The sequence below is a fragment of the Lissotriton helveticus genome, chromosome 6 (assembly GCF_964261635.1).
Source record: "Lissotriton helveticus chromosome 6, aLisHel1.1, whole genome shotgun sequence".
Classification (NCBI taxonomy): domain Eukaryota; kingdom Metazoa; phylum Chordata; class Amphibia; order Caudata; family Salamandridae; genus Lissotriton; species Lissotriton helveticus.
The window spans coordinates 1340503824-1340528910 of record NC_136067.1 but is presented as its reverse complement, the minus strand read 5'-3'; the positions used below and the strand labels follow the sequence as shown (position 1 = coordinate 1340528910).

Below are 25087 nucleotides of genomic sequence, written 5' to 3'. Positions count from 1 at the left end.
CACTGGCTCTTATGCACAGTTATTTATATATGTCAACTATCACATGTACTGTGTTTTACATATGTACTTACTTTGACATGTAGCACTGAGATATCCATTCACTCACCAATACACTCATGCACACAGTCAACCGCCCATACAGATGTTTCCACATGCACTTTTGAACCCATACATCTAGTGAATCAACTGCTCACACATCTATGCACAGAGTCATACACCTCCCAGACACCCACACACACACTCAGTCTCCCATACAAATACTTGGGCAACTAATCAATAACCCATATAGTTAGTCATATAGCTAATGATCAACACATGCATCAGATTACAAAACAACAGACACAATGATGCACAATTTAAAACAGTTTAGTCACTAACCCATGCACTCAGTGAGACACATTTAATCACTCACTTATACAGTCAGTCATGCACCTACTAAATCCTTCATCCAGACACTTATACATCCACTCATTCTTCAATATGTAAGACATATTTTAACTTTACAGAAGCATACAGTCACTGGATGTTGTCATCAGTGATGTCATCAGTGATGTCATTTGAGATGTCATCAGTGATGTCATCAGTGATGTCACTGACCATGTCATGAATGATGTAATATGTGACATCATCAGCAGTGGATTGCAGGTGCGCGATATATAGTTAGTGCAACTAACTATATATGGAATTTCAATGGTTTTGTGTGAGTAAAATAAGGTTTTCTAAATGCTATTTCCTAACTATATATGGTCTATAACCTATGGTTTTTTCAGTGAATTTTCAAGGTTTTGTAAATGCTAATTCCTAACTATATATGGTCTATAACCTATGGTTTTTTCTGTGAATTTCATTGGTTTTTTAACAGCTAATATCTGTAGCTGTAAAATGTATTCTTCTTTAAATCCAAAAATATATTTTATATGTTTATGAATAATTTTTTTTTAAAATATTTTTTTTTCTTCGTTCCCGCTTCGCGAATCGGGAAGCTTCCCGTTAGCTGACCTTGATGCCGCGAAATAGACCGCGAGCCGGTAAACGTTTCTTTACCGCAAGTGCCGCGTTAGAAAACAACATCGTGACGCCTCCCGTCCGCATGACGTTCCACGTTGTCGCTTGATACGTCATATGACGTGCTACGTTAGCGAACTGGTACGCGAAGCGAGTGCCAAAGCGCAGGTTTCTGGAAGCAAACCGGGAGGCCCTGCAAAGCGCTTAACGTAAACACAGCAAGTCATGTGACTTGGTAATAACACTTTTCATTGGTTCATTTCACTTTTGGTTTCCTAATGATGTAAGACTAGGTCATATAATCTAAAATGAACACTTTTGATTGGTTGAGAACTCTTGTTTTTCCCAAATGATGAAAATCCCTCCTTCTTTCCTCACTCTGACTTTCATCATTGTGAGAGAAAGACCCTTTGTGATCACTGAGCAATGGCTTCTTTAGTAGCTTCAGCTGGTGCTTCCCCACCACCTCCACCACATCCAAGGAAGAGTGGACCACCTGCTCAAGTTGTAATTCAACAAGAAGAAGAAGAAGAGGAACAGGAGGACGAGCACGAAGAGAGGCAGTTTTTGCCTGAGCAGCCCAAGACGTCTCACCGGAAAGAAAACTTCATTTGGCAATTTTTTAAAATTCCCAAAGGTCAGAAAAAAGTAAATGCAAGATACGTAACTTGCCTTATATGTCAAGATAGACTGTCCAGAGGGACCGACAAAAAATACAGTTTCGGAAACTACACAATGCATCGCCATATGACTAGGTGGCATCCTAACAACTACAGTGCTGCACAGTTTCGGAACGACCTAGATAATCTCCCTATTATGGCCAGAAGATCTGTTGTACCGGAAGTAACGGGACCAGAGGGCAGGGAGATGGTGCCAAATATACAAATGAGATTTGGTGAAGTAAAACACACCTGCGTATTTTGCGATGGATTCATTTCCTACGGAGAAAGAAGCATCACTCTGATCAACAGAGCTATTGACTATCATATGCAAGTTTGTCCGAAACGCCCAAAATAATAAATACTTCTTTTTTTTGTTTTGTTGCTCCTGTTGAGCCCTTTACAATGAATCGTTTTCATTGCCCCCTCCAAGAAAAACCCAAAAAAATATAAAACTGTTCCGAAAAATTCAAAAACAGTAAAAAAATGTTCAGAAAAATAAAAAAAAAAGTTCTTTTCAGAACTACCTCCCCGTTATTAAAAAATTGGTACAATATTTGGAACTGTGCCAACCTCTATTTCTCTTTGTTCGCTTCCTAGTTCGCTCGCTGGTACGCGAACTGGAAGCGAACTAAAAACAGTAAGTATAAGGGAAGGAAACACACACTTATGTTAAAAGAAAGACAGCTATAGGGGAGTAAACTAGAGATACTATTACCCATAATCCACTACTGATGATGTCACATATTACATCATTCATGACATGCTCAGTGACATCATCAGCAGAGGATTGCGGGTTTTTTGGCAACATGCCTTATCCACGGTTTAATAACGCTGCCTTTTGCTTTATATAAGTTTTCAAATTGTATGAAATATATACCAATAGGTCTTTATGAACCTTTAGGTAGTGCTTTTGTTCATGAGGTCTGGTCGCTTCCATACACATACAGATGTTTCAAAGATGATCAAGAAGTTTATCTGAATGGAGAGGAATGCACTGAGACGCCAGATCATTCACTAATGTGTAGGCACATACAGTTACACGATTCATGCAACAAACACCGACCAAATATGGCTTGCGTGTTGCAAGGCACGCCAGTTCCTGCTATCATCCCCACGTTCAAGTTGTTGGAAAATGGTAGTTATTTGATGCTCAATAATGAAGATTGTTCTGAGTTAATTAAAAAGTATTCCTTTTATCGTAACAGTAAGTGAACGGGTTATTTGCTGCAGAAATGTTCTATTTCCTCCCACACATGAACATAGGGAGTTTTCAATCTGGCCACAAATACCAACCTTGGGACACGTTTCAACGGCATGACAAGAATAAGAGCTCTTTTGTCTCAGAGAGAGGTGGCCTTGAGTTCGGCCCGTGAAACTTTCGTACTTCACATAGCGAACACCCGTACACAGGTTTGCCTTTCAATTTCAGCAACATGTTTCCGACTATCTTTAACGCATCCTCCACAAAATCCCTGGCACACTTTTTTAAAGTTGTTACCAGTGGTCTCGTGACTTCATTTGAGAAAATCTTTGGAGTCATCCCTGCTCCCTTTCATTCCATTTTCTCCACTCTGCTTCGTGGATTGCATTTTTACTTGCATTACCAGCGGACGCTCTTGTGCTTTTTTACATTTTTAAATATGGATGTCCCTCCTATGCAACCTCCGACCCTGCAGCTGCTGACACTGTTCCGCAATCGCATGCTAGAATATTATGGCACAATGCCGTTGGCGATATTAAGCACGGCATATGGATTATCTTTTCGGTTCTCCTACTTCACCTGTGTCCAGCCTGTATTTCACTGCCTGACCTGTGATTTCGATTGGGCCATTGATTTGTGTCTCTGCGGACCGGTTTCTCCTGACGTCGACTTTAATCAGCTGATGACTCCTATCATTACTCACGAGTTGATTTGTCCTGGCGAAAGGATTATGGCTGTGGCATTGATGCATGGACTACTTGGTCCCTGGAATTTACTGGCGGCAGCACAGTCTTTCTTGGAACACAGCTTTCTTGAAAACCCACCGAGCTGTCCTCTGATGGTGATAGAGGATCCGGTGCTGGGAGAGCACGTATGTTCTTTTCCGCTTTTAAATTGGATGGCTGAACTGTTTTCGGATGAAGACGGTGACTTCCTATTGGAGGCTGTTGCAGCTTATTTTGCATACACAGTTATGTCATAGACCTTTTTCATGTTTCATATGCTGAGTACTAGCATTTCATTGACAATTCATTGACTTATTTGTCAAGTTTGTATTATTTACCTTGCCTATTGGCTTAAGACTCGATAAAGTACTTGGCTGTTTTATTTTTCTTTAGCATTGAATTTTCCTAGTTTTTAATGCTTTACCTTGCGGACCGTCCACATATAAACTTGCAATCTGCTCTCATGAGATGGCACTTCTATTATCTTATTCAGTTCGTTTCCGGATCATGAGGAGGTGTCATCTAGGTCCTGGATATCTTTACACCGTGTTAAGTTAGCATGGGCTCATTACCGGTTTAAACGCCATTTTTCCTTTTTTGCAACTTCTGCACACGACACTTAGTTGTTGCTTTAGCTTTCCACCTAGTAGTTCATCGTGGTTTACATGAGAATAATATGTTATTGGTCTACTATCTGCTTTACTTGTTAAACTATATCTGTACAGCGAGTGCTAAAGTTTCAAGAACAACACGATACAGAATTGTTATGAGGTCTGATCTCCACGACTTCATACTCATAACATAAGTGCAACTTCTGCCAATTCTGGGCATGAGGCGGGTTTTATATTGCTTTGCCGAACACACATACACAACAGTTGATGCGGTTCACATGAAGAGAGAGCTGGTGTATGCTGATGTGATTCCTTCAAATGTAAGACACTAAAGTATGGACACGCCCTAAACCAACACAAAGAGACCTTCTTAGCAAATAATATAATATGTGTATTAGGGAGGGTGAGATATAAGCAGCCGCGGGCCGTGGAGGGAGTTACGATGGGGCAGGGAGGCGGGGAGGGGGAGAAGCAGGGTGGAGCCCTCTCTACCTTGCCCCTCCCCCTCCCCGCCTCCCTGCCCCACCGTAACTCCCTCCACGGCCCGCGGCTGCTTATAAGTGTTGCTAACTCTTATTCATTTACAGCATGTTAACATACTGTCACCATTCGCTTTTTATGTACTAGTAACTATGCTGGTAATTTTGCTACTGATAATATGTGTACTTGTATTCTCCACCCTGCTTCTCCCCCTCCCCGCCTCCCTGCCTCACCGTAACTCCCTCCACGGCCCGCGGCTGCTTATAAGTGTTGCTAACTCTTATTCATTTACAGCATGTTAACATACTATCACCATTCACTTTTTATGTACTAGTAACTATGCTGGTAATTTTGCTACTGATAATATGTGTACTTTTATTATCTAAGGTACTACGCCTGAGAAGACGGCATTAGTAAATAAACATTTCAAATACACATGTGTTCTTCTTAACTCCATGTTCTGGTTTCTAAGAAATATATAACGACCGACTGTTCATGAGTTCCACGTATCCTGAGGTACTATAAGTTCATATTCTGGATTGTCTAAACATTGAGAGTTTGTTATATCCAATGTGACACTGTACCTAGCTTGCTAAATAGTTTTTGATTACTAACGTGAGTTTTGGGACACCCTAATTCGCCGAGGTTCCAATCCTCTGTCCACAGTTCTGTGTGAGAACAGAAACCCTGCGACAAGGGCACCCCCGACCCTTGCTGGAGCTTCATCACACTTGCGATACAACTCCAGCAATGCGCCACCTTTACGGCACAGATACATCACGCATCTGTGCTGTTTTTGCCCCATGATGCGCCGCATTGTAAATGCAGCACACCATGGGTGACGGAACAGCGGCACAGAATGACTAACACATCCCTGGTGATGCGCCAGTCATCATAAATCTATCCCTATGCTTCTTATCTTGTTAGAGATGAACCGCCATATGTATCATAAAAGTTATTTGCATTTCCTAAATAGCGAACTTTAAGGAATAAATAGCGATTCTTTACCATTCCTAGTTTGCGATGAGCTATTTGCTAATTAGCCGAATGTAGCCCAATGAAGCCCAATGTAGCCCAATGTAGCCCAAAGATGGCCGCCAGACACACAAAAAAACAAATGTAGCCCAAATATCAGCCAGATGTAGCCCAACTATAGCCCAGTGACAGAATGACCAATCAGCTTCGCAAACCTCCGTTACGCGAAGCGGAGCGCTGTTACAGATATATATCTTTTTTTGAACGTTAATTTCTCAAAATCCACTGGAGCACATATATTGAGACCTAGCAAAGGCACATCGGGCTACCAGTCCCTAATATTTTGCCAAGTTTCGTGCAAATCCATTCAGCCGTTCAATTATTATTTTTATTATTTTTTTTTGCCCCGCGGGGCCCTTTTAAAACCTCCACATCAAACCTAGGGGGTCAGCGAGGATCTACTATGCCCCCTTATAGTTATTTCCCCCTTTGTTTTGACCTCCTCTTGTCTCTCGATCCTACCGAGAGACAAGATGGCGGCCGCTACGGACTGTTTGGAATGTTGACAGACGCCGGAGAACCAATCAGCTTCGCTTCACAAAGCTCCGTTGCGCGAAAAGTCCGCGAACCAGAGCGCTAACCGGTCCGCTGTTACAGATATATATCTTTTTTTAAACGTTAATTTCTCAAAATCCACTGGAGCACATATATTGAGACCTACAAAAGGCACATCGGGCTACCAGTCCCTACAATTTTGCCAAGTTTCGTGCAAATCCATTCAGCCGTTCGGGCTAAAAGTGAGGCCAACCGCCCTATGGAAAACTCAATGTTAAAAACACGTTTTGGGACCCCCCTTTTTTCTCGGCCCCCACTGGACGAACCCCCCCCAAATTTTCAAGGGCTGCTCAGAAACAAAATGTGCCATTTTCCTGAAAATTTCAGCCGATTCCGTCCACAAACGCCAAAGTTATTAGACATAGAATTTTCAAAAAACCCATAGAGAAAAAATCCTAACTATATATACCTACTGGCGACCGCCAGTAGGTATATATATATATATATATATATATATATATATATATATATATATGACAGGTGCAGAATCCACACAGGTCTTCTATATCAACACTACTCAAATTAAATGACCATATTAATCAAATTAGGGCAGAGCTCATCGACAAGCAAGTTTTAAAGTCGAATGACCAACGAATATGCTAATAATCTTTTTTGATGTTCCTCATATGGAAATGAGAACTATGTTTGCTCTTTGTAGATATCCCGAACACCTGTTCGGATTGCACCATTCCGTAAGTGGGAGCACGAGCGACAAATTAAATATGGCGCCTCGCGTGACGTCGCAGCTCAGTTACCTGCTGGGGCGCCGGAGAGCAGGCCTCGTCGGAAAGATGCTGGCTCCACTTGAGCCAAGAACAACCCGCGACAAACACAGGCAAAAACCACAAAGCCCAAGCAATTCGAATGACAATTATCCTAAATGAAAGTTATTATTTTGCTAATCCCGGGAACAGCTTGCAAAGGGAGATTTGGGTCTTCCTTTAATAATGCAAAGTTAATACGTGGTCCCCTTGTAATTATCTTTATCAGGAGGCCCCTGGTTTAATCTGCATGTTTAGCAGAAAAGGACGAAATCAAAAAGAGATCTGCTTTAAAGCAGGGGGCGGACAGTAAGCTGTTTGTAAATCGTTTGCATAAACAGATGAAGGGGGAATTGCAATCCAGGTGCAAGAAATGGAGTCAGGCAAGACATTGGCCGGGTCTACCCCGGGATGAAGGGAGGCTTATGCAAGACGCTCCTTCTGCGTCTGAGCCTTGTGTGAACGCCTGGCAAACGCGGGGCCTTCCAGGGTTCTTGTCTAAATGATTGGTTCTCGTAAGGCGCCATATTGGACGACCTGGGACAGCAGCTTAGTGGGCAGTGCCGCTTTCAGACCGAGGTGGAGCTGTTTTTTAAATGGATAGCAACTAACATACATTTAAACTTTAGGCTTTAACAGAACAGAAAAGTGTTTGCTGCGGAAAATTCCCCTATGTTTAAAGTATATTAGCGCCAAGACACCTTTTGGGTATACATGCGCTATACAAATCGCATTATCATAACATATATTTGCAATTAAACTTGTGGAAGGAACCAGTGGCATAACATAAGCCCCCGCTGTGCTGGGGGGGGGGGGGCTCGGGCCCCCTCTGGCTCTATGCATGGTTGGAAGCCTCTGGCCTGAGAGAGCTCCTGAAGGGGTCCTGAGGAAGCTAGGGGGGGGGGGGGGGCCTCCGTGTATTTCGCAGTGGGAGGGGCCTTCAAGTTTTGTTAGGGCCGTGGAAGGAACACGTTAAACCCAGATTAGTACTTGTAGTATTATCGTGTCAATTACGAATGCCGGACTTCAAGTACCATGAGGCAGGGCGAGAACAGGAATGTTTGAATGCTCATGCCTGATAAAACATGAGGTATTGAGGTAGAATGTTAAATGTTTTTTTAAGGGGTGAATTGTGTTTTATTTACAAGACTTTGAAAAATAACACACTGCAACCAAGTGGGACACCGGGGTGTCTGAGCCCCCTTAACCAGTCCTGAACAGCTAACCAAAAGGACTTTGCATTCTGAAGCGTGCAGGTCTATGCTTATACAGGGAAATCTAAACAAAATCTACGCAATATGCAATATGTTTCTGGATAAAAAGACACATTTCAATTGTGTTCTCAGAAGTTATGATAGGGTGACACGTCATCCTGTAAAATAAATGGCAAGGCAGCATTTTACAGTCCTTGCTTGAAATGTGGTATCCCCCTCACCACACCCCCTCACAGGCCTTCCACAGAGACTACAAACTTTAGCATATTTTATCTATAATGCACATCAGTGCCATAAACCCAGCTGCAATGTGCAAAAGACACACAACAAGTTATCTGGGCAAAAGATAATAAATCATATGAAAGTATCAGAAGTAAGACAAACAACCTTACCCACACCATATGCCAACTAATATAATATGATATAATATAATATAATATAATATAATATAATATAATAATTCTGCAATCCCTGTATAAAAGCCTGCTTCTCATTTCTTTATAATCGGCAAGAAATGCCACCCAGTCACCAATTTTAAAGAAATTATGACAGAACTCAGCTGTTATAATTTATTACAGTTGAGTTATGACATCACAGCGCCTACTGCTGAGCCAGCAGCCGAGGGGGAAAGCAAATCTGGTCCTGGAGCATAATTGAAGCAGAAGTTTATAGAACAAAAAGGGAACATGACTTTTCTTTCTTCTGCTCTGTTTTTCTAGCTGTGCAGTGACAACCAGAAGTGAAACATTTATACCAAAAAGTTTATTTTTTTGACAATCCTTAGGTAATTATAGAAAAGTTAGAATCTTTCTACACATTCGAAGCTACTACGGATTTTTTTTTAAACTGACTTGTATTAAACTTACTTTAATACCTTAGTGCAACAAATATTGCACAGGTTTGGATGTTTTTAATTTTGCTCTAGAGATTCAATTTTTACTCTTCAAGCTTGCAAACATGCTTGCTCTATTGCATAAAAGGGCTACATACCAAGGATGTAAATGGTTTGTGAGAAAGGGGATGGTGTGACCATGTATTATAAGGAATAAAGTACCCCCATAGTGCACAATAAGTATATTGTAAATTGCCTGGAGTTCCATAACCTTATAAATGAACTTGGCCTTATGAATTAATCCTCTATATGGTCATAGAACCAGGGCCGGGCTGGCCATTGCGGCACTGGGCATTTCCTTGGTGGGCCGCCAGGGTGGGGTCCAGTTTTGGACACCTGGGGGACCGTTTTTGTTACTGCGGGCTGGTATTCCCCCATAGCTGCAATATTGCCCCCATGGCTGGCTGGTCCCATTCAGTTGCCAGGGCTTGATTGCGTTCCCAGTCCGGCCATACAACATACTCTGCTTTCTGTCTTCCTTTGGATAAGAGGGGAGCAGTTCCTGCTGGATTCCCTTTTCAAGTGAGACCTGAAAGTGATGCCCTGTGGTAATCTTCCCAGGGCCTGCGCTGCCAGCAAGGATTGCCCGCTTGTGTTAAAAAGCCCGCCTTAGTTGCCTGCTAATGAGGTCCGGCGCGCGCCTGCAGCTGCCCTGCGATTAGAGCGGAGGCTCCTGTCCCCGGTCCAAGTTGGATCAAGCCCCATGAGCGCTGCTCGGGCCCCTTCAAGCCTCCCTCGGTCCCCTCAGAGGGCGGGCTGGCTCAGCCTGCTGCACGCGGCCTGGCTGCTCATTGTCGGGGACAGTTTAGGCGGGAAGGGCTTTAACTCGGCGAGTCAGAAGTGGGTCGCGCCGTGGTCCTCGCCAGGACAAAAGGGGGCCTCTTCAACAGATGTAAAGTTAAGTGAAATCTGTCATGTGTGCAGAAAATGACCGTCCTAGAGGAGAACAGAGGAGGGGGAGGGTCGAAGGGGAGGCGGGAAAGGTTATTGGATTGTAGCGGGAAATTGGTGGCAATTAATCCTCCGGAATTGGGGACAAGTGGGCGCACACTGCCCCCTCATGCACGCGCGGGGGGTGTGGACGGTGTCACTGAAGTGGGCGGCCACTTGTTGGAGCTTTGGACTTCCCAGGGGATGAGGGAGGAGATAAAAAGCCCAGAGGAGTCCTGGCCCCTTCCATCCTCCGGAGCAGCAGCAAAAAAAAAAGGGAAAGTAGTGGCCAGCCGTCAGCATGACAGGAAGAGACGAGCTCTGCGATGGGAGCTCCAAGGGGAAGGTGTTGGTGCCCAACGCGGGCAATGAGAGGCCCGCGCGCTGCAGCGGCTTCCGGTCCAAGGGCTTCGCTATTACCGACCTGCTGGGCCTAGAGGCCGACTTCCCGTCCCCTGTGGCGCCGGGCCATGGCTGCGAGGGGCCCGGGCCGGGCATGGGCGGGGTGTCCATGAGCGGCGGCTCCTTGCCCCTGGGGCTGGGATTCCTGTGCGGCTTCGCTGCCCAACAGCACAGCGGCACCCACTGCCTGCTGCCCACACACATGCCATTCCTGCAGCCCCGAGCCGAGCATCATCAGTACATGCACCCGTCGGAGCGGCACAAGGAGAACATCTCTGGTAACAGCTTATACATTTGTGTATTTATCTTTTTAAAATTGTTATGACTTTCTGACTCTGAAAGTTAACGACATTTAATTAGTTGTCTAATTGTTATTTCGATAAGCCAATGTGTTGTTCCTTTTCTAATTATTATCACCATTATAAGAAAAATATGAATAATGAGAGAAATAATATATTTCAAATTATTCGTTTTACTAATATTGTTGCTACAGTTTTTCTTGTTGTTATTATGATTTGTATTTTTATTATGATTATAGTGGTAATGATGTGAATTGATAACACCAACACAATTATTTTAACTTTTTTTTGTTAGTATGTTGTTTTTTCCTGTAAGGTCGCTAGTTTTCAGAATTTTATCCATTTATAAAAAGAATATATTTTTATGTTATCACGGTTTAAAGATATATTGATTGAGATTTCCTTTATGCATTTCTTCAGCTCTGTGCCAAATGGTTTCTAAAATTATATAAAAATAAAGAGTATAGTGGTTCCCCACTTTCATTTCCCCGGATCACACATTTCTTGACACTGCTTCCTTGGTTTGGCCCGCCCAGTCCACCCGGTGGCTACGTCCTCTCGCCTTTTATCAGCACGTACCGTTCGGACACTGTTGTTTTCGGCTGTAACTTTCGTACGTTGCAGCCAGCAGAACCGATACATTCGGGAGATATTTCTGATATGAACGTCTGATTGGGCCAGTAAGTTTGCCTCTGCCTAAACTGACTTTTGCGAACATGGCTACATCGCCATTGCCGACCTGCTGGGGCTATAGACGGACTGTGGCAAGTTATCACTGAGGCGCCCGGAGAGACGATTTGAACGTGTGTGGAGCGCAGCTAGCAACTCAGCGCCTCGAGCCAGACTGTTATTGTTTTAGCCGGATAAAGTTGGAAACTCCTACACTTTGAGTGCTCGACTTTGCACAGGCACGCGAGAATTCCAATGCAATATAAAATCTAATATTTAAAGCGTCTAATACATATGCGCCAGCCAGGTTTTGTCTCGTCGCCTTTTATAGAGAGTTAGAGACGAGGTAGCGCGCCCAGTAAGGTAGCCACGTTCCTCGCGTTAAAGACGCTTGTCCGTGCGCCTTCGGAGTCTCATCGTGCCCTAGGATCGAGTGACACACATTCACGGATACTAGCTGGGGAGAAGTAAGCGAGAGACGGGTGTTGGTGAGGGGCGTGCGTTCGGTTCTCTAGTCGTCCCTGGCAAGGGTTCCTCTGCAGCTTCCCAGCCCCAGCCTAGGGAGCTGTCCGAGGCCCTTTGGTGCTGAAATCAAACGGGAGCGGCTGTCCGCTCCCCCACTCCATAGAAGTTTAGCCCCTCTCAAAAGAGGCGAAACGCAAAATGATGACACCTCCGCCAGCTGTAACATGTGTTGAGGGGTCCCTGAGACTCAAAGAACTCACGGATGTTCATTGGCCTTGGGCTCAATGGGGGTTTAGGACCCCCTCGGTTTCGGCTGAACTGGGGCTGCAGGGCCCTCTGTGCTGCAGGGCCCTTTTCACCCGGGTGTCTGCCGCACTGACTGCAACAGGGACCTGACCGAACACTGTGATAAGTCCTTAAGTCTAAGATAGATGCTCTACATGGCACTCCAGCCTGCCCCATGCTTGGTGCTTATTTTGTTTTTAAAAAAATGAATTGGAGGGGCCCAAAGTTTTCTTGGGAGCCCCCCACTACAGAACATGTAACGTAACTGGTGCTATGTAAAGCGCTCTGATACCCGATTCGGGTCAAGTTCGCGCTATATAAAACTCTGCAGAAAAAAAGAACGCCGAGGTTGTGGAGTCTTTATTGTATTTTATATCCTTCTCTCCCTCCTCTGGCCACTCCCTGTCGAATTCGCTCTCTGTTGGAAACTGTATTTCATCCTCCTTGGTCAGTATTTTGCTACCCCCGCCCCTTTTCTCCCCTTTCTTCATTTCTGATTCTTGCTCCGGGTTGAAGTCTGTACCTGAAAACCATGCCCCATTTAAACACCACCCATGCCTTCTGGTGCCTCACAAGCCAGCACAAGCACTAGTGCAGGCTATCTTTCCATAAAACTTGTTCTCCCGATATATGTAGCCTTTTTGAGAGGGTTTGAAGTTAAGCACAGTTTGTCCAGGTTTGTTAAAGCCGAGGGATTGGACTGCCTTTTTTGAAAACCATGTAGTTGTTTCATGTGTTTCATGTGAAAAACTCAGATTGCCTAAATCACGATTCGCAAAAACAGACTCCAAAATGTAGACAGTCAAAATCTCGTCCTTGGATACCACCATAAAAAAGTGCTCTGTATTTAATTTCTCAATACAGGTTCACTTCCCAGCATGCTTGGACTGGGTTCATTTACTATTCTAACTCGATTCTTGGCGTAGGGGTTGGCAAGTGCTTAATAGGGGCATTAGATGCAAGGCGAAAGTTTGCTAGGGAGATATTACCTATTTTATATAGCGTCTTCTACCCCTGATGAGGGGCTTATAGCGAGATTTAGATTTTGGCAGTCTTTGTTTTGGAGCCTGGCCTTACAAAAGTCATTTTACATTATTTTTTTCAATCATGTCAGCAGCACCGGGTGGGAATTGTTGCGAGCGGTTTCAGGTGGTTTCTGCTGGATCCAATTGTCCTCGGGGTGGATTTTGTGCACCAGCGGATGTGACGAGAACACATTTCCCGTTGCTTCCAGCTGCATCTTAACGTTGGTTATTGGTGGAGAATTGTGTCTGTTGGTTTCAGTTGGCACTGCCATTTACCAGAAGAATGCCGATTGTATTTTGTCCTTTTATACAAATAGTCCAGTGTACAAAATTAAGTCATGTGCAAATACTGGGTCCAGGAGAAACCTCCTGTACCTGAACAAGTGTGAATTCAAGCCAGGTGTTTCTGAAGTTTCAGCTGTGCGTTGGTTCCCCGTTCCAGATGAAATAATGTTTGCACTATTCTTCTCCGGGTCCAGCGGCGCTTATTGGACCACACAGGAAACATACTCGTGGTTTTAGACAGAGCTGATGGTACATCATGGTATTTGTGTGTTGCAGCCGTTCACAAAAAGTAGAATAACTCGTGTTCACAGCTTTCCAGCGACACTTGCTTTCCACATAACATCAGCAAAGGAAGTTCACTCATAAAGAAACCTGCACACGCCCTAAGTTAGCTCCCGTTCAGAATATAATTGTATCTTCTTAAACATATCTAAAAAATATATGTTTAACGTCTCGCCTTCAATGATCAAGTATTTAGGCTGCTACTATTTTTTAACTGATAAACGCGTGTGTTTTTGTACACAGATGACGATAGCTTGTCTGGGGATAAGAGTGACCTGAAAACACCCTCTTCACAAATAAAGCGAAAGAAGCGACGGCACAGGTGAGTGGCGCTGGGATATCAACTGCCCCCTCTGGAATATGTCACCTCGCTCATATTTTCGTGATTAAATATCTCGTCCATGATAATCACCATTGTTTCCCTTTTAAAGCCAACTGGTTTCTAATGCACGTTTTCCCTCCCAAAGGGTGGTACTTTTTGTTTTGCTATATCCAATACTCATGTTGCTCGTTTTTTTGTCTCTCGGTAGGACCGTGTTTACTGCTCACCAGCTGGAAGAATTAGAAAAGGCTTTCAGTGACGCTCATTACCCGGATGTGTATGCCAGGGAAATGCTGGCCATGAAAACGGAACTTCCGGAAGACAGGATACAGGTGAGTTCAGAGCATTTTGTTAGACACTCTTGTTACATGCACACAGATACACACACTTTCAGACACGCAGTCACACACACTTAACACAGGCCGTCATTTACAACTGAACACCACGTCACACGATTGGAGATGCGCCCACACATCACACAATGGGTCAAACTGACGCACAAAAACGCAAACTCAACTTGCACATGCAAAACATTCATACTTACAAACACACATCAGAAGGCACATTCATTTGCATACGCACAATCAGACACATACTCCAATATGCAAACACACGAGCAGACACCGACAGACACCAGCAGCTGAGATAGCACAGTCAGCCATGTTAGAGACATCCAGTGTTATTATGAGCACCCCATCTCCGGCTCAAATTAAGCACTGCCAATGAACTACACTCACAGCTACTAACCATAACACTCTTAAAAGTGTGACAATTCAAACTATTCCAGGCTTCAAAGTTGTAAGAATTGCTTGGGGGGAGCTATTAGCCATTTTCAATCTATATTGAATTAATAAACAACTGGCATTCTGCTCATCTCTAAATTAGATAAACAGCGCCACCACCTGGCATACTGTCATAAGTACTGGTGTTGAAAGTGCCAGCGAGTGCCATCATATAGTAAAAAAAACGTGGGACGTAGCTTGTTCAGTAAAATGAGCAGGTTGGGAGTGGGGGGTCAGACTTTCTGATAAACACGCTGCCATATAATATTAAAATACATTATGCGTCACAAAGCTCCCACAGAGGGGGTTAAGGGACAGCGGAAAGGGAGAAGAATGCAGATTGGTGTGAGAACTAAATGAGAGAAACAGTATCTTGTAAAATAATCAACATTTTTTAAAACGACTTTCAAAACAGAGATGAGAGAGTGCGTTTGTTTTTGTCAGGGTGCCCGTGCAAAAATCCAAAGTGAAATCCAATAAACACCTCACCATACCAGACTGAAGGCACCTATACCCAACTAGTTTTCAGAAAATACATTAATTAGGGGGGTGTAGCGCCCAAAATGCCTCCCTGAAGCTATACTCCTGGCCGTAGTATTTCAATGCTTGCCAGGGCATGCATAGTTATGTTACGATGGGTCTCTGCCCAGCAAGGATGCCACTGCAATGCCTACATTGGCGGGAGATGACTGAGGAGCAGCAGTTTCACCTAACCTTTTGAGGTGTAACTTCTTTTGGACAGTGTGCCTGCGTGAGCACCCTGCCAGACGCCCAGAAGACGATAACACTGTAAACAGGCTGCAAAGCGAAGTATTTTAACTGTGGAATAGAGGGAGAAGTGGGCTTGTAAACCATGCAAGAAAAAGTACCCTAGAGCATACTTTTGCCCACGAGGTGGGTGAATCAGGACCCTACACTGAGCAGTGTTACCCCAACACCTTTATATTACAGAGGAACAAGAGCAACACACATGTCCTTGCAAACTGGGTATTAAGTGTAAACTTATAACAAGTGTTCACATGAAATTTATTTCCATGAAGATACTTTAATTCTTTTATGACAGATGTGTCCTGTTTTATTATTAGTTTTTCTTTCTTTGATTAAATCTACACAGAATTATTCTGTGATAATCAGAAATTGTTTTCAGAAATAAGTTCCATGTGAACACTTGAAATTAGTTTACCCAAAGGCTTTTGGCATGTGTCCAAATTAGGAATCATGCAATCCTTGATAAGACTCCTTCTCTTTGGGGACATTCTGTGCTCCCCAACAGCTTAGCTGGCTTGCCAAGTCTGTACACTTTTTGCTTATTCTCTAAATATGAAATTAATTCAAAACCACCACTAGTCCGTTATGTGTGTTGCATAAACGCAAGGAGTTAAATAGGCAGGTACACAATATGTTACAGAACATGCATTAGATAATAGCAGGTTCATTGGTTTGCTCAGAGCAAGCCGACCAATCACCTACCACAGAATGTTGTCCATAACAGATGCTATAGGGCTTCTCCGAATATCTGGTAGACTTCAGCTCAATTTAGGCTTTGGCAATGAGCAGAGATGTAAAGAGAACAGGAAAGAAGCAAACGCTTAGCTCTCAATCGTGCAGCAGGTGCAGTGGTACTGTGGCCCAGAGCCTGAGAGGCCCCTGATTATTATAGTGTTTCAGTACTCAAACAGAGGCAGGGCTGGACTGGCCATAGCTGGCACCAGGCATTTCCCTGATGGGCCGCCAGAGTGGGGCCGCTTTTGAACCCCTGGGGGTCCTTTTGTGTTACTGGGGGCTGGTTTTGCAGCATAACTGCAATATCGGCCCCCTGCAGCTGTGAGACGGGAGTGGTGCTTCCAACTAGCACCCCCCACCCCCACCCCCCCCCCCAGGGAGCCAGCCGAGTTGTTTGCCAGGGCCGGTTTCGGTTCCCAGTCTGGCTGTGAACAGAGTTCCTGGGTATACATTTTCCTTCCTTGCACTAGGGGCCATGCCACCCTTCATTGGTCACGTCAGAGAGGCACAGTAGGCCAGCTCTGTCACATGCTTGTGCTGCTAATACCAGCTCTGAGGCCAGTGAGTGCTATTAATACTTGAAGCTCACCCGCTGAGCTTCGTCGGCCTCCACAGTGGCCACATTAAGATCAGCAAAGGCTAATAATGAGCAAACTGGACTGAATGCATAGTCAGTAATATTACAACACTCTCTTGCATGGACTATGTACTCATTAACATAGGCGAGGGCCGTGTTGATATGACCATGCGCCTGGTGAGTCAATAGCAACTGATGGCCGGGAGGGGGCGCCCGTCCCTAATATATACTACATTCTATGCATAGATGACCTACCAATGTCTATTAAAAACAAGTTAATTGAATATATAAAAGAACTTTGTTAGCTAAGTACTGCTAGTAACAATTAGGATCTTAAAATTCAGAGTACAGTATGACTAATATCACCCTGAAGAGACCGCCTCGGCACCCTGTTTTCAAGGAGATTTAACTACACTCTGAGGATAAGATCACAATTTATATTTCTAAAAATCCCTTCAATTTCATGTTACTGTTTCAGACATAGATACCGGACCGAAACAAAAAGCAGAAATAACTGGGTATATTTACTATGTGTGGTATCAGAATATTGGGCTTTCAATATCGTTCTACCAATATATTGTATCAAAAATACTGATGATCGAAGTATCAACAGCGCTACAATTTACAGGAAATTATAGGTTTACTATACTTAACGCCACATATATATACCTAAAAAATATACATACCTTTCACTTACGTAGATGTGGAGTTAAGGATTGTAAATCTGTGCTTACCAATATATACTTACCGCCAATACATTTTGGGTATTGATATTGTTGTTATGATATTGTTGCAGCACAATATTTCTAGAGTCGATATCCTGCATACAAGCATGAATGCCCATATTAAAAGCACTGCATGGTGAGGCCAACTCTTGTGTGTGTCCTCGGGGGTCCTCAAATCACATGATCACAACTTTGCTGTTTCTTTGGTGTCTGTGGCCTGGCTGGATGGAAGGAACAGTGAACTAACACTCTCTGACTTCTCTTTTCCAGAGAAGTCAGAGTGAGGGGTTGAAGCAGGAGGATACAGCCATTCTGTTGAAAGTTTGTGGTTACCTTTCGATAACCCATCTACAAATTAAAAGCCCTCATGGTGTTGTTGAGTGTTATAGTCTTGGAGAATTGAACACTCAACAACACGAGAATTCACATATGAAGAGGCGTTGGCCCATCCCCTAAGGAGTGCCAAAAGAGTTGTCCGCAAAAATACAACAAAAAGACATTAAACAAACCAGGCATTACAGGTTGGATGAGGTGCGGATCGGGCCAGTAACCCAGTCGCGGCCGGCACAGGTAAGAGCGGTGAGGTGGGTGGCGCAGAAGGTACGGGAAGTCGACATACGACAGGATAAGTTTAATTAAATTAAAAAAAAAACCACTTACCTTGCACTTGCTGCATTGCCGACTCGGCAATGCGGCAAGCGCAAGGGAAGTGGTTTTATTAACCCCTTCACCATGGCGCAAATTAGGCCGCGGCGCGGGCAGGGCTAGGGGGTGTGCGTGGAGCTGCCTTACTCATGATGGCTCCACGCCGTCATGAGTCACGGGCGGCGTGTGCTCATGACGGCGTGGAGCGGTCATGACCCTGCCCATTCACTAATTTGCCCGTACAGGCGGCGAATTAGTGCCGCGCAGGCAGAGCGTGGGCGGAGCGGCAGTTGATGACGGCTCCACGCCGTCATGAGCACACGCCGTCCGTGCTTCATGACGGCGTGGAGCCGTCATGAGCATGGAAAGAGTTAAAAATCAACTTATTCCGTCGTATGTAGACTGCCTCGAACCCCACACCACGCTCTTACCTCTGCCAGCCGCCACTGCAGCAACCTACACCAACTTAAGAGTTCTTAACTCGAAGAGGTGTTCAGGTAATATGTTACAGAGTGCAAGATCTTACTGTGTAAGCTTCCATCACTTTGTACCTCTAAGATCTGTTAAAAGGAACTTACTAGATCACGCAGGTCCCAGAACACAGCCGGCCTGCTGCCCCAGCAGCGAGAATGCAACCCTGCAGACACGAAGGGTGTATGACACATTGGTTTGCCCATTGGTGTGTTATTAAGCACCAACTTGCTGTCCAAACAGCTACAATGCATTGAGTTTGTAATGTCAAAAAACATACAATAGAATGGGACAAAATAATTACAGGCAACTGTATGGAGTCAAAGAATAAACCAATACAATGACATCCAAACTACATATCTGCATACAGCTCACTCAGAAAACATGATATTGAGCAATAGTGGTTTATGTGGTGTAAATCTTGACTATCGACTACAGACTACCGTGGGGCATTAATATCGTAGACAAAATATTGCGGAACAAAATATCGAATGGTAAGTATGTACTGATTTTCTTTACCTTACACCATAACTATGTCCCTTGATGATGTATAAATATTGTCAAGGTGCATAGCTGCAGAGTTAAGAATATTAAATCCTTCCTTCCTTCTGTGCACTTACTTTTCGATATTTTGTCTCTCTATATTTTGTCCTCCATATTAGAATAACAGAATATTCTTGTACGCGATATTCCAGAGCACAGTCAGTTTATGTGACGTTTTCTGCAGTCACCAATAACTACTTTCAGGCTGGAAGAAAGGCCTTATCATTGCTAGGTGGCAGATTGTATACAGGTCCTCTGCTGCGACATAAAGTTGTCCTCAATCAGGGTCACTAAACTAAATTTAGTGGGAGCCTGTACCAGTTTAGCTCAGTACTGTTTTGTTGGGAAGTAATGCTGTTTTATATGATTTTTGTACTGCCATTTTGTAAACAGTGTGGGATTTCGGGCACATCATGCAGATATCGCTAGAGTATCGAAGAAGAACAGTGAGGAACAATATGCTGCCATAGGCCAGCTGCATTTTAAACATGTGTTCGCATGCTACTTTGTGACGCAGCCCCAGATTTCACCTTGAAGTTCATCGTTCTATATATTATGTGTTGACAATGTCCATGATAATACCATAGAACTGGTTCCAGTCTACCCATATTTTAAAATGCTTCTGGTGGCAGCCTCTGGACTTGTGCACCTGAATCTCAAGGGTCATACGGTGATCCTAGCCTTGCATCCATGCTCAAGCTACGGGCATTCTGCAGTTAGCGGTTCTATGGTGTATCCCTCTTACCAATGACAAAGCCAACCCACAGCACCTCCATTTTATGTCTACTGCTGTATAAATGAGATTGTATATGCAGGAGGGCCAGCAGGGGGTCCTCTCTCAGCTTCTCCCTCAGTATCTCGTCCAGGGTATGATATACTCTCTCACAAATGGTTTGATCGCTGGACATAGCCATGCGGGATGGATGTAGCCCCTTGGCTGCTTCTCGCATTGTAAGCATTTCAGGCATCTTATTTGGCCAAAATGCCACACCCTCTGCTGGTGGGCTTTAATGCTTGCAGGCAATGAAGGACCGCACCCCTGTGGTCTCTGCTAGGGATGCTGTCAGATTGATGCCTTACCAAGGATGCAAATGACTTTGAAGATTTTATAGTCACACATTGAGCACCAAACCAAATGGGTTCATATCAGTAGGGGCTGCTATCGATTGGGAGTGGTGTGGGTGGGAAGGAAATAAAACAAAACACTTACCTGGGCTGGCCGGCCCTCCTCTGTCCTCTTCTTCCTATATCTGCCTGCAGCAGGAAGACCCTGGGCTCCCCATAGCCAATCACAATGCTGCAATGCAGCATTGTGATTGATCTGAGCACTGTGGTTCATCGCTCAGATGGGGACTGGGAGGCTTTGCACGTTCCTCACAAGGCTGTGTACAGCACGCCTGGTGGGGAAGATGCAAACCGGGCAGGACTGTTTGCAGCCATGTGCACTTTAGGAGTGAAAACCAGTCCTCTCCCTGCTCTGGCCAGCCCAGCCCCTCCCTCCCTGAGAGCCACTGACTTAACTATGAAAAATAAAATAATAATAACAATAGGTTGTAATCATTTTATTTTTGCTTTTGAGCAGTGGGGCGACGCTCCTCCACCTTAGCAGAGAAGCCCCCACTGGTTCATATTCTATAAGTAAGGTGCTGTGTCACCTTTCTTCAAGTGTGAGAGAAAGGATGTCATGTTTTGGCGAGCACACTAGGATCCTTCAGCATGAAAGCCTCCTAGGTTCACAGCAAGGACACTGGACACCTCTTCCTGTGGCAGAAAGTGAGGGATGTTATTGCCAAGTTTATAGCCAAGACCCAACTTTCTGGGGAGATTAAAGAAGCCTCACTTTCAAATGTTGGTTTTGTGTAGGATCAATCATTCCAGTCTTGGAGGATGCAGACTGTATATACCAGGATGAATCTGTGTGTAGAAATCAATGGCTTCCTTTGAATGAAGAGCGTGCCATGACTGTCTATTTCTTCTGTCCACAGGTGTGGTTTCAGAACAGAAGAGCGAAGTGGAGGAAGCGCGAGAAGTGCTGGGGCCGGAGCAGTGTCATGGCGGAGTATGGACTGTACGGGGCCATGGTCAGGCACTCCATCCCTCTGCCAGAATCCATCATCAATTCCGCCAAGAGTGGGCTGGTGGGATCCTGCGCCCCCTGGCTGCTTGGTAAGTGAGCAGAGCTGGCCTCCTATGATGCATTCATGGCAATGAGAAGAGGTGTAGTGTAAAGTAGACATCCGCAAAGAAAGGCATCATTAAATGTAGAGCTCCCACCTTCTGTGTAAAGCTGTGCCTTTTCAAAACAGTTTCAGACTTACCTTACCTTAGTTTTAGAAGAGCCACACCTACTAGAGCACTCAGATCATCCTCCGCCGATCTCGCCTGCATCCCCAAAACACATCTGGTGTGTAGAGGTGGTAGGTCCTTCAGCTTCCTAGGAGCCCAAGCTTGGAACAAAGTGCTGGTTGCTCTGAGAGCATCAAGAGATCTTTCCCACTTCAAGAAACAGTTGAAAACATTGCTTTTTAAGAGCAACGCCTTTTAGTAGGGCAGCCATGTGTTAGATGTGAGAGCCAGGACACTCCAGCCGGAGTAGCTGTGCACTTTATAAGTACTGCTCATCCATCCATTCATTCATTCATTCATACATTAATTCAATGTCAAAAAGCAACGACCAACATCATTTTGTTGTGTGTGCAGATGTTGTGACAGAGTATGTTCTCTGATAAATAGGGCTTTCCTCTATGCACACGTGTAGGCAGAACTGTTGGTAAACACAGTCTTAGTAGGTTAGCGCCTACGGGTCCAGAGACTAGGGCAGTCATTGTATCCGGCAAGACATGGGGCATCCAAACCTGATATGGTTTGCTTTCCCATCTTTTCAAAACCCGCCCCTTCCTTTGTATAAGTAAGCATGCGCAAAACTCAGGGACTCACATCTTTTAAAAATCTTGTGTATTAAAAGAAAATAAGCGGCATTAAACAGTAAATATAAAACTTCACAGATGTTAGCCCACACTATGAACAGAGGGGTTAAAATGAGCAACAAAGCAGCAATGTAAAAAATGAACGAAACAATGGGTATAGGCGATAACAAACATTAAAAAAGTGTGTAGAATTAAAAAATACAAAGAAGTCAAGGCTGCTTGCACTACTCCAGAGATCCCTGCACTTTAGCACTGTCTAACATGATGATCACTGTTTGACCATTTACAATGCTGAGATCTGAAGTCATTTATAGATGAAAATTGGACTGTGGGTTGTCCTTACTCAGCAGCAGTAGCGGCCCATGGTGGGAGTGCTGCTGGGCGCTGACGTGTGGCAGGGTGGGGGCATGGTGGGGGGTAGTAAACTATGGATTACGGCTGATTAGAGGTAAGTAAACATCTAAATAAAGTAAACACATTTTGGTGCGCGCGCTGCATCGCATTTGGCGATGCAGCCCGCGCATCGAAATTCACTTTAGTTATTTATATGTTTACTTACCTATAATCTGCCGTAATTTGTAGTTTACTAACCCTCACCCTGCCCCTCCCCCGCCCCACGTCAATGCTCAGCAGACAAACATGCAACAACTATTGAATTTAAAAAAAGAGAGAGGACGGTCAGTTTTTGAGGGATGGGACAAATCTTGGTTCTAAAATGAAGTGGCCTTCAGACAAGTGTTATTGTAGGTCAGGAGACTTAATGTATATGGGAGCTTTGGACCACGCAGTTGGCCTGCGTCTCTTCAAGGGCTTCGCTCTTCTTTTAGCAGGTACTGATCCAGAGGGCCAGTATGGTTCCTGTAGTGACTGTCACCTCAGGAAAATCATTTCCACCAGTCTTTGAACAATTGTTCATTGATAAAGCTTAGAAGGAGTATTTAACCAACATAAGTGATTGCATAAACCCCATATGCAGACTCCTCCCGCGGGGCGACTCTGCATTCTAGCTGCTAGCACCAAGCCAAGGAACTTCCTATTCTATCTGCGTGTAAGTTCAGGAAAGCCATTAAAACTCATATTTTCTTCTAATTGTTGCTAATTAATAGTAGGCTCTGCTCCATCCTAGCAATAACAATCTTTTTTTGATGGCTATGCACTTTAAGAAATGTCCATGCATTCATAAAATATCAAAATTGTTTGAATTGTAAATGAACTTTCTAAATTCAGTAGAAGCACTTATTTCACAACCATTCCCTGTAGCAAACTGTTAGATGTCATTATCAGATGCCCCTTATCTGCCTGGCTTCAGAGCTCTTTAAACTCTGTTCCTCTTCTGTTTCAAGGAATGCATAAAAAATCCATGGATGTCTCAAGAAAACCTGAAAACGAGGACTCAGCGACATCCAGGCTGAAGAGTGAAGAGGAGGACTATAAAATCATCCAAGTGGACTCGCCAAGGAACTCTCAAGAGAGAGAAGTCATAGTGGACAGTGCGGAAGACACCGCCATGGACCTCTCGAGCACGGCCAAGCACGACAGCCGGGGCACTTTCAGGCAAGGTCTCGGCTGCGACGGGCCACTGGAAGTGAATGACAATGGAATCTGAAGTCAATAGGGAGACAAGGGGCGGGGGGAGAGGGGGAGAGGTAAATGAAATGCCAGCATTTGTAAACCACACAGCTACCTCCAGAGAGGTGTCCCGGCGTTCAGGGGCGTAACACAGGCCCCTGCAGCCCCCGCGGTGCGGGGGGCCTCAAGCTCCAAGGGGCCCCCTCGGCACTGCACTCTGGCCGGAGAGCTCCTGATTGAGCTCAGAGGGGGCCCCTCTACATACCATGCAGGGAGGCCCCCTCACTTTCATTATGCTGGGGGCCCTTGGGAAGATTGAGCGAGCTATTGCTCAGAGTCACATGGTGCTGGTCTAACCTGCCGCCGGCGCCGGGGACCGAGCCGTGAACCCAGTGGTCCGGAGTCAGGCACCCTGGCCGCTGCACCACACCTCTCAGAAACCACTCAGGTAGAAAGGAGTAAAAACGAGTTTTAAAGAGCGTAAGGAGAGTATAACGGTGGCTCGGCTGCAGACTGTCATACAAAATGCCCATATTTTGAATTTCCGACATCTTTAAAAAAAAAAAAGTATGACATTTTCTAAATTTTTACTTGCAAGGTGTTTTTACACCATCAGACCGATAAGAAAATAGACCCATGTTAGGTTTCCACGAGAAAAGGCATTATTTCTTTTTAAAGAAGCACAAGTAACCCAAGTTAGGCAACTAGTATTTTATTTTGTTGTGGACTTGAAAGCAGTAATTAATGCCAATTCAGCCTGAAAAGTATAGGCAACAACCCCCTAACGAATGCTATTTTAAATCTACATCATCCTGAAGTCCTCCCTCGTTCTGAAATGGTGTGACAAATGCCTACCCCCCCCCATCTCTGCTGCCGCTCCTTCGCCCTATGTCTCTATGATTCTCTGGTTATTGTGCCCCCTCAGTCTACCTCTTTCACTCTTTTGAGCTAGCTTTGTCTCTCTCGCACTGTCTCTCATGCCGTCTCATGCTCTCTCATGCTCTCTCTCTCTGTTTCTCCATCTCTCACTCTTTCTCTCTCACTTCCTCCCAAAGCTAGGTTACAAAGAAGTGGTTTTGCACTTATAGCCCTTACTTAAGAAGGTGCTCATCTAATATTGTACAATAGTTTCACAGACTCCCCGCTGTACTTTAAAAAACCCTCCATTCAATGGGTTTCTACCCTGAGAAAGTTTAAGAAACTCAACTCACTCTACATATCCAAGAGAAGAAAACAGCCT

General features: G+C 44.5%; 1 protein-coding gene across 1 annotated transcript; it reads left to right on the top strand.

Annotated features, from left to right (window-relative positions):
* Positions 1–10372: 10372 nt before the first annotated feature.
* Positions 10373–23887, top strand: VSX1 (visual system homeobox 1). The gene is made up of 5 exons (XM_078646983.1): positions 10373–10751; positions 14027–14105; positions 14314–14437; positions 21337–21517; positions 23622–23887. The coding sequence occupies exons 1-5, from the start codon at positions 10373–10375 to the stop codon at positions 23882–23884; spliced, it is 1026 nt and encodes a 341-aa protein (XP_078503109.1). The 3' UTR covers positions 23885–23887.
* The last annotated feature ends 1200 nt before the right edge of the window (positions 23888–25087 follow it).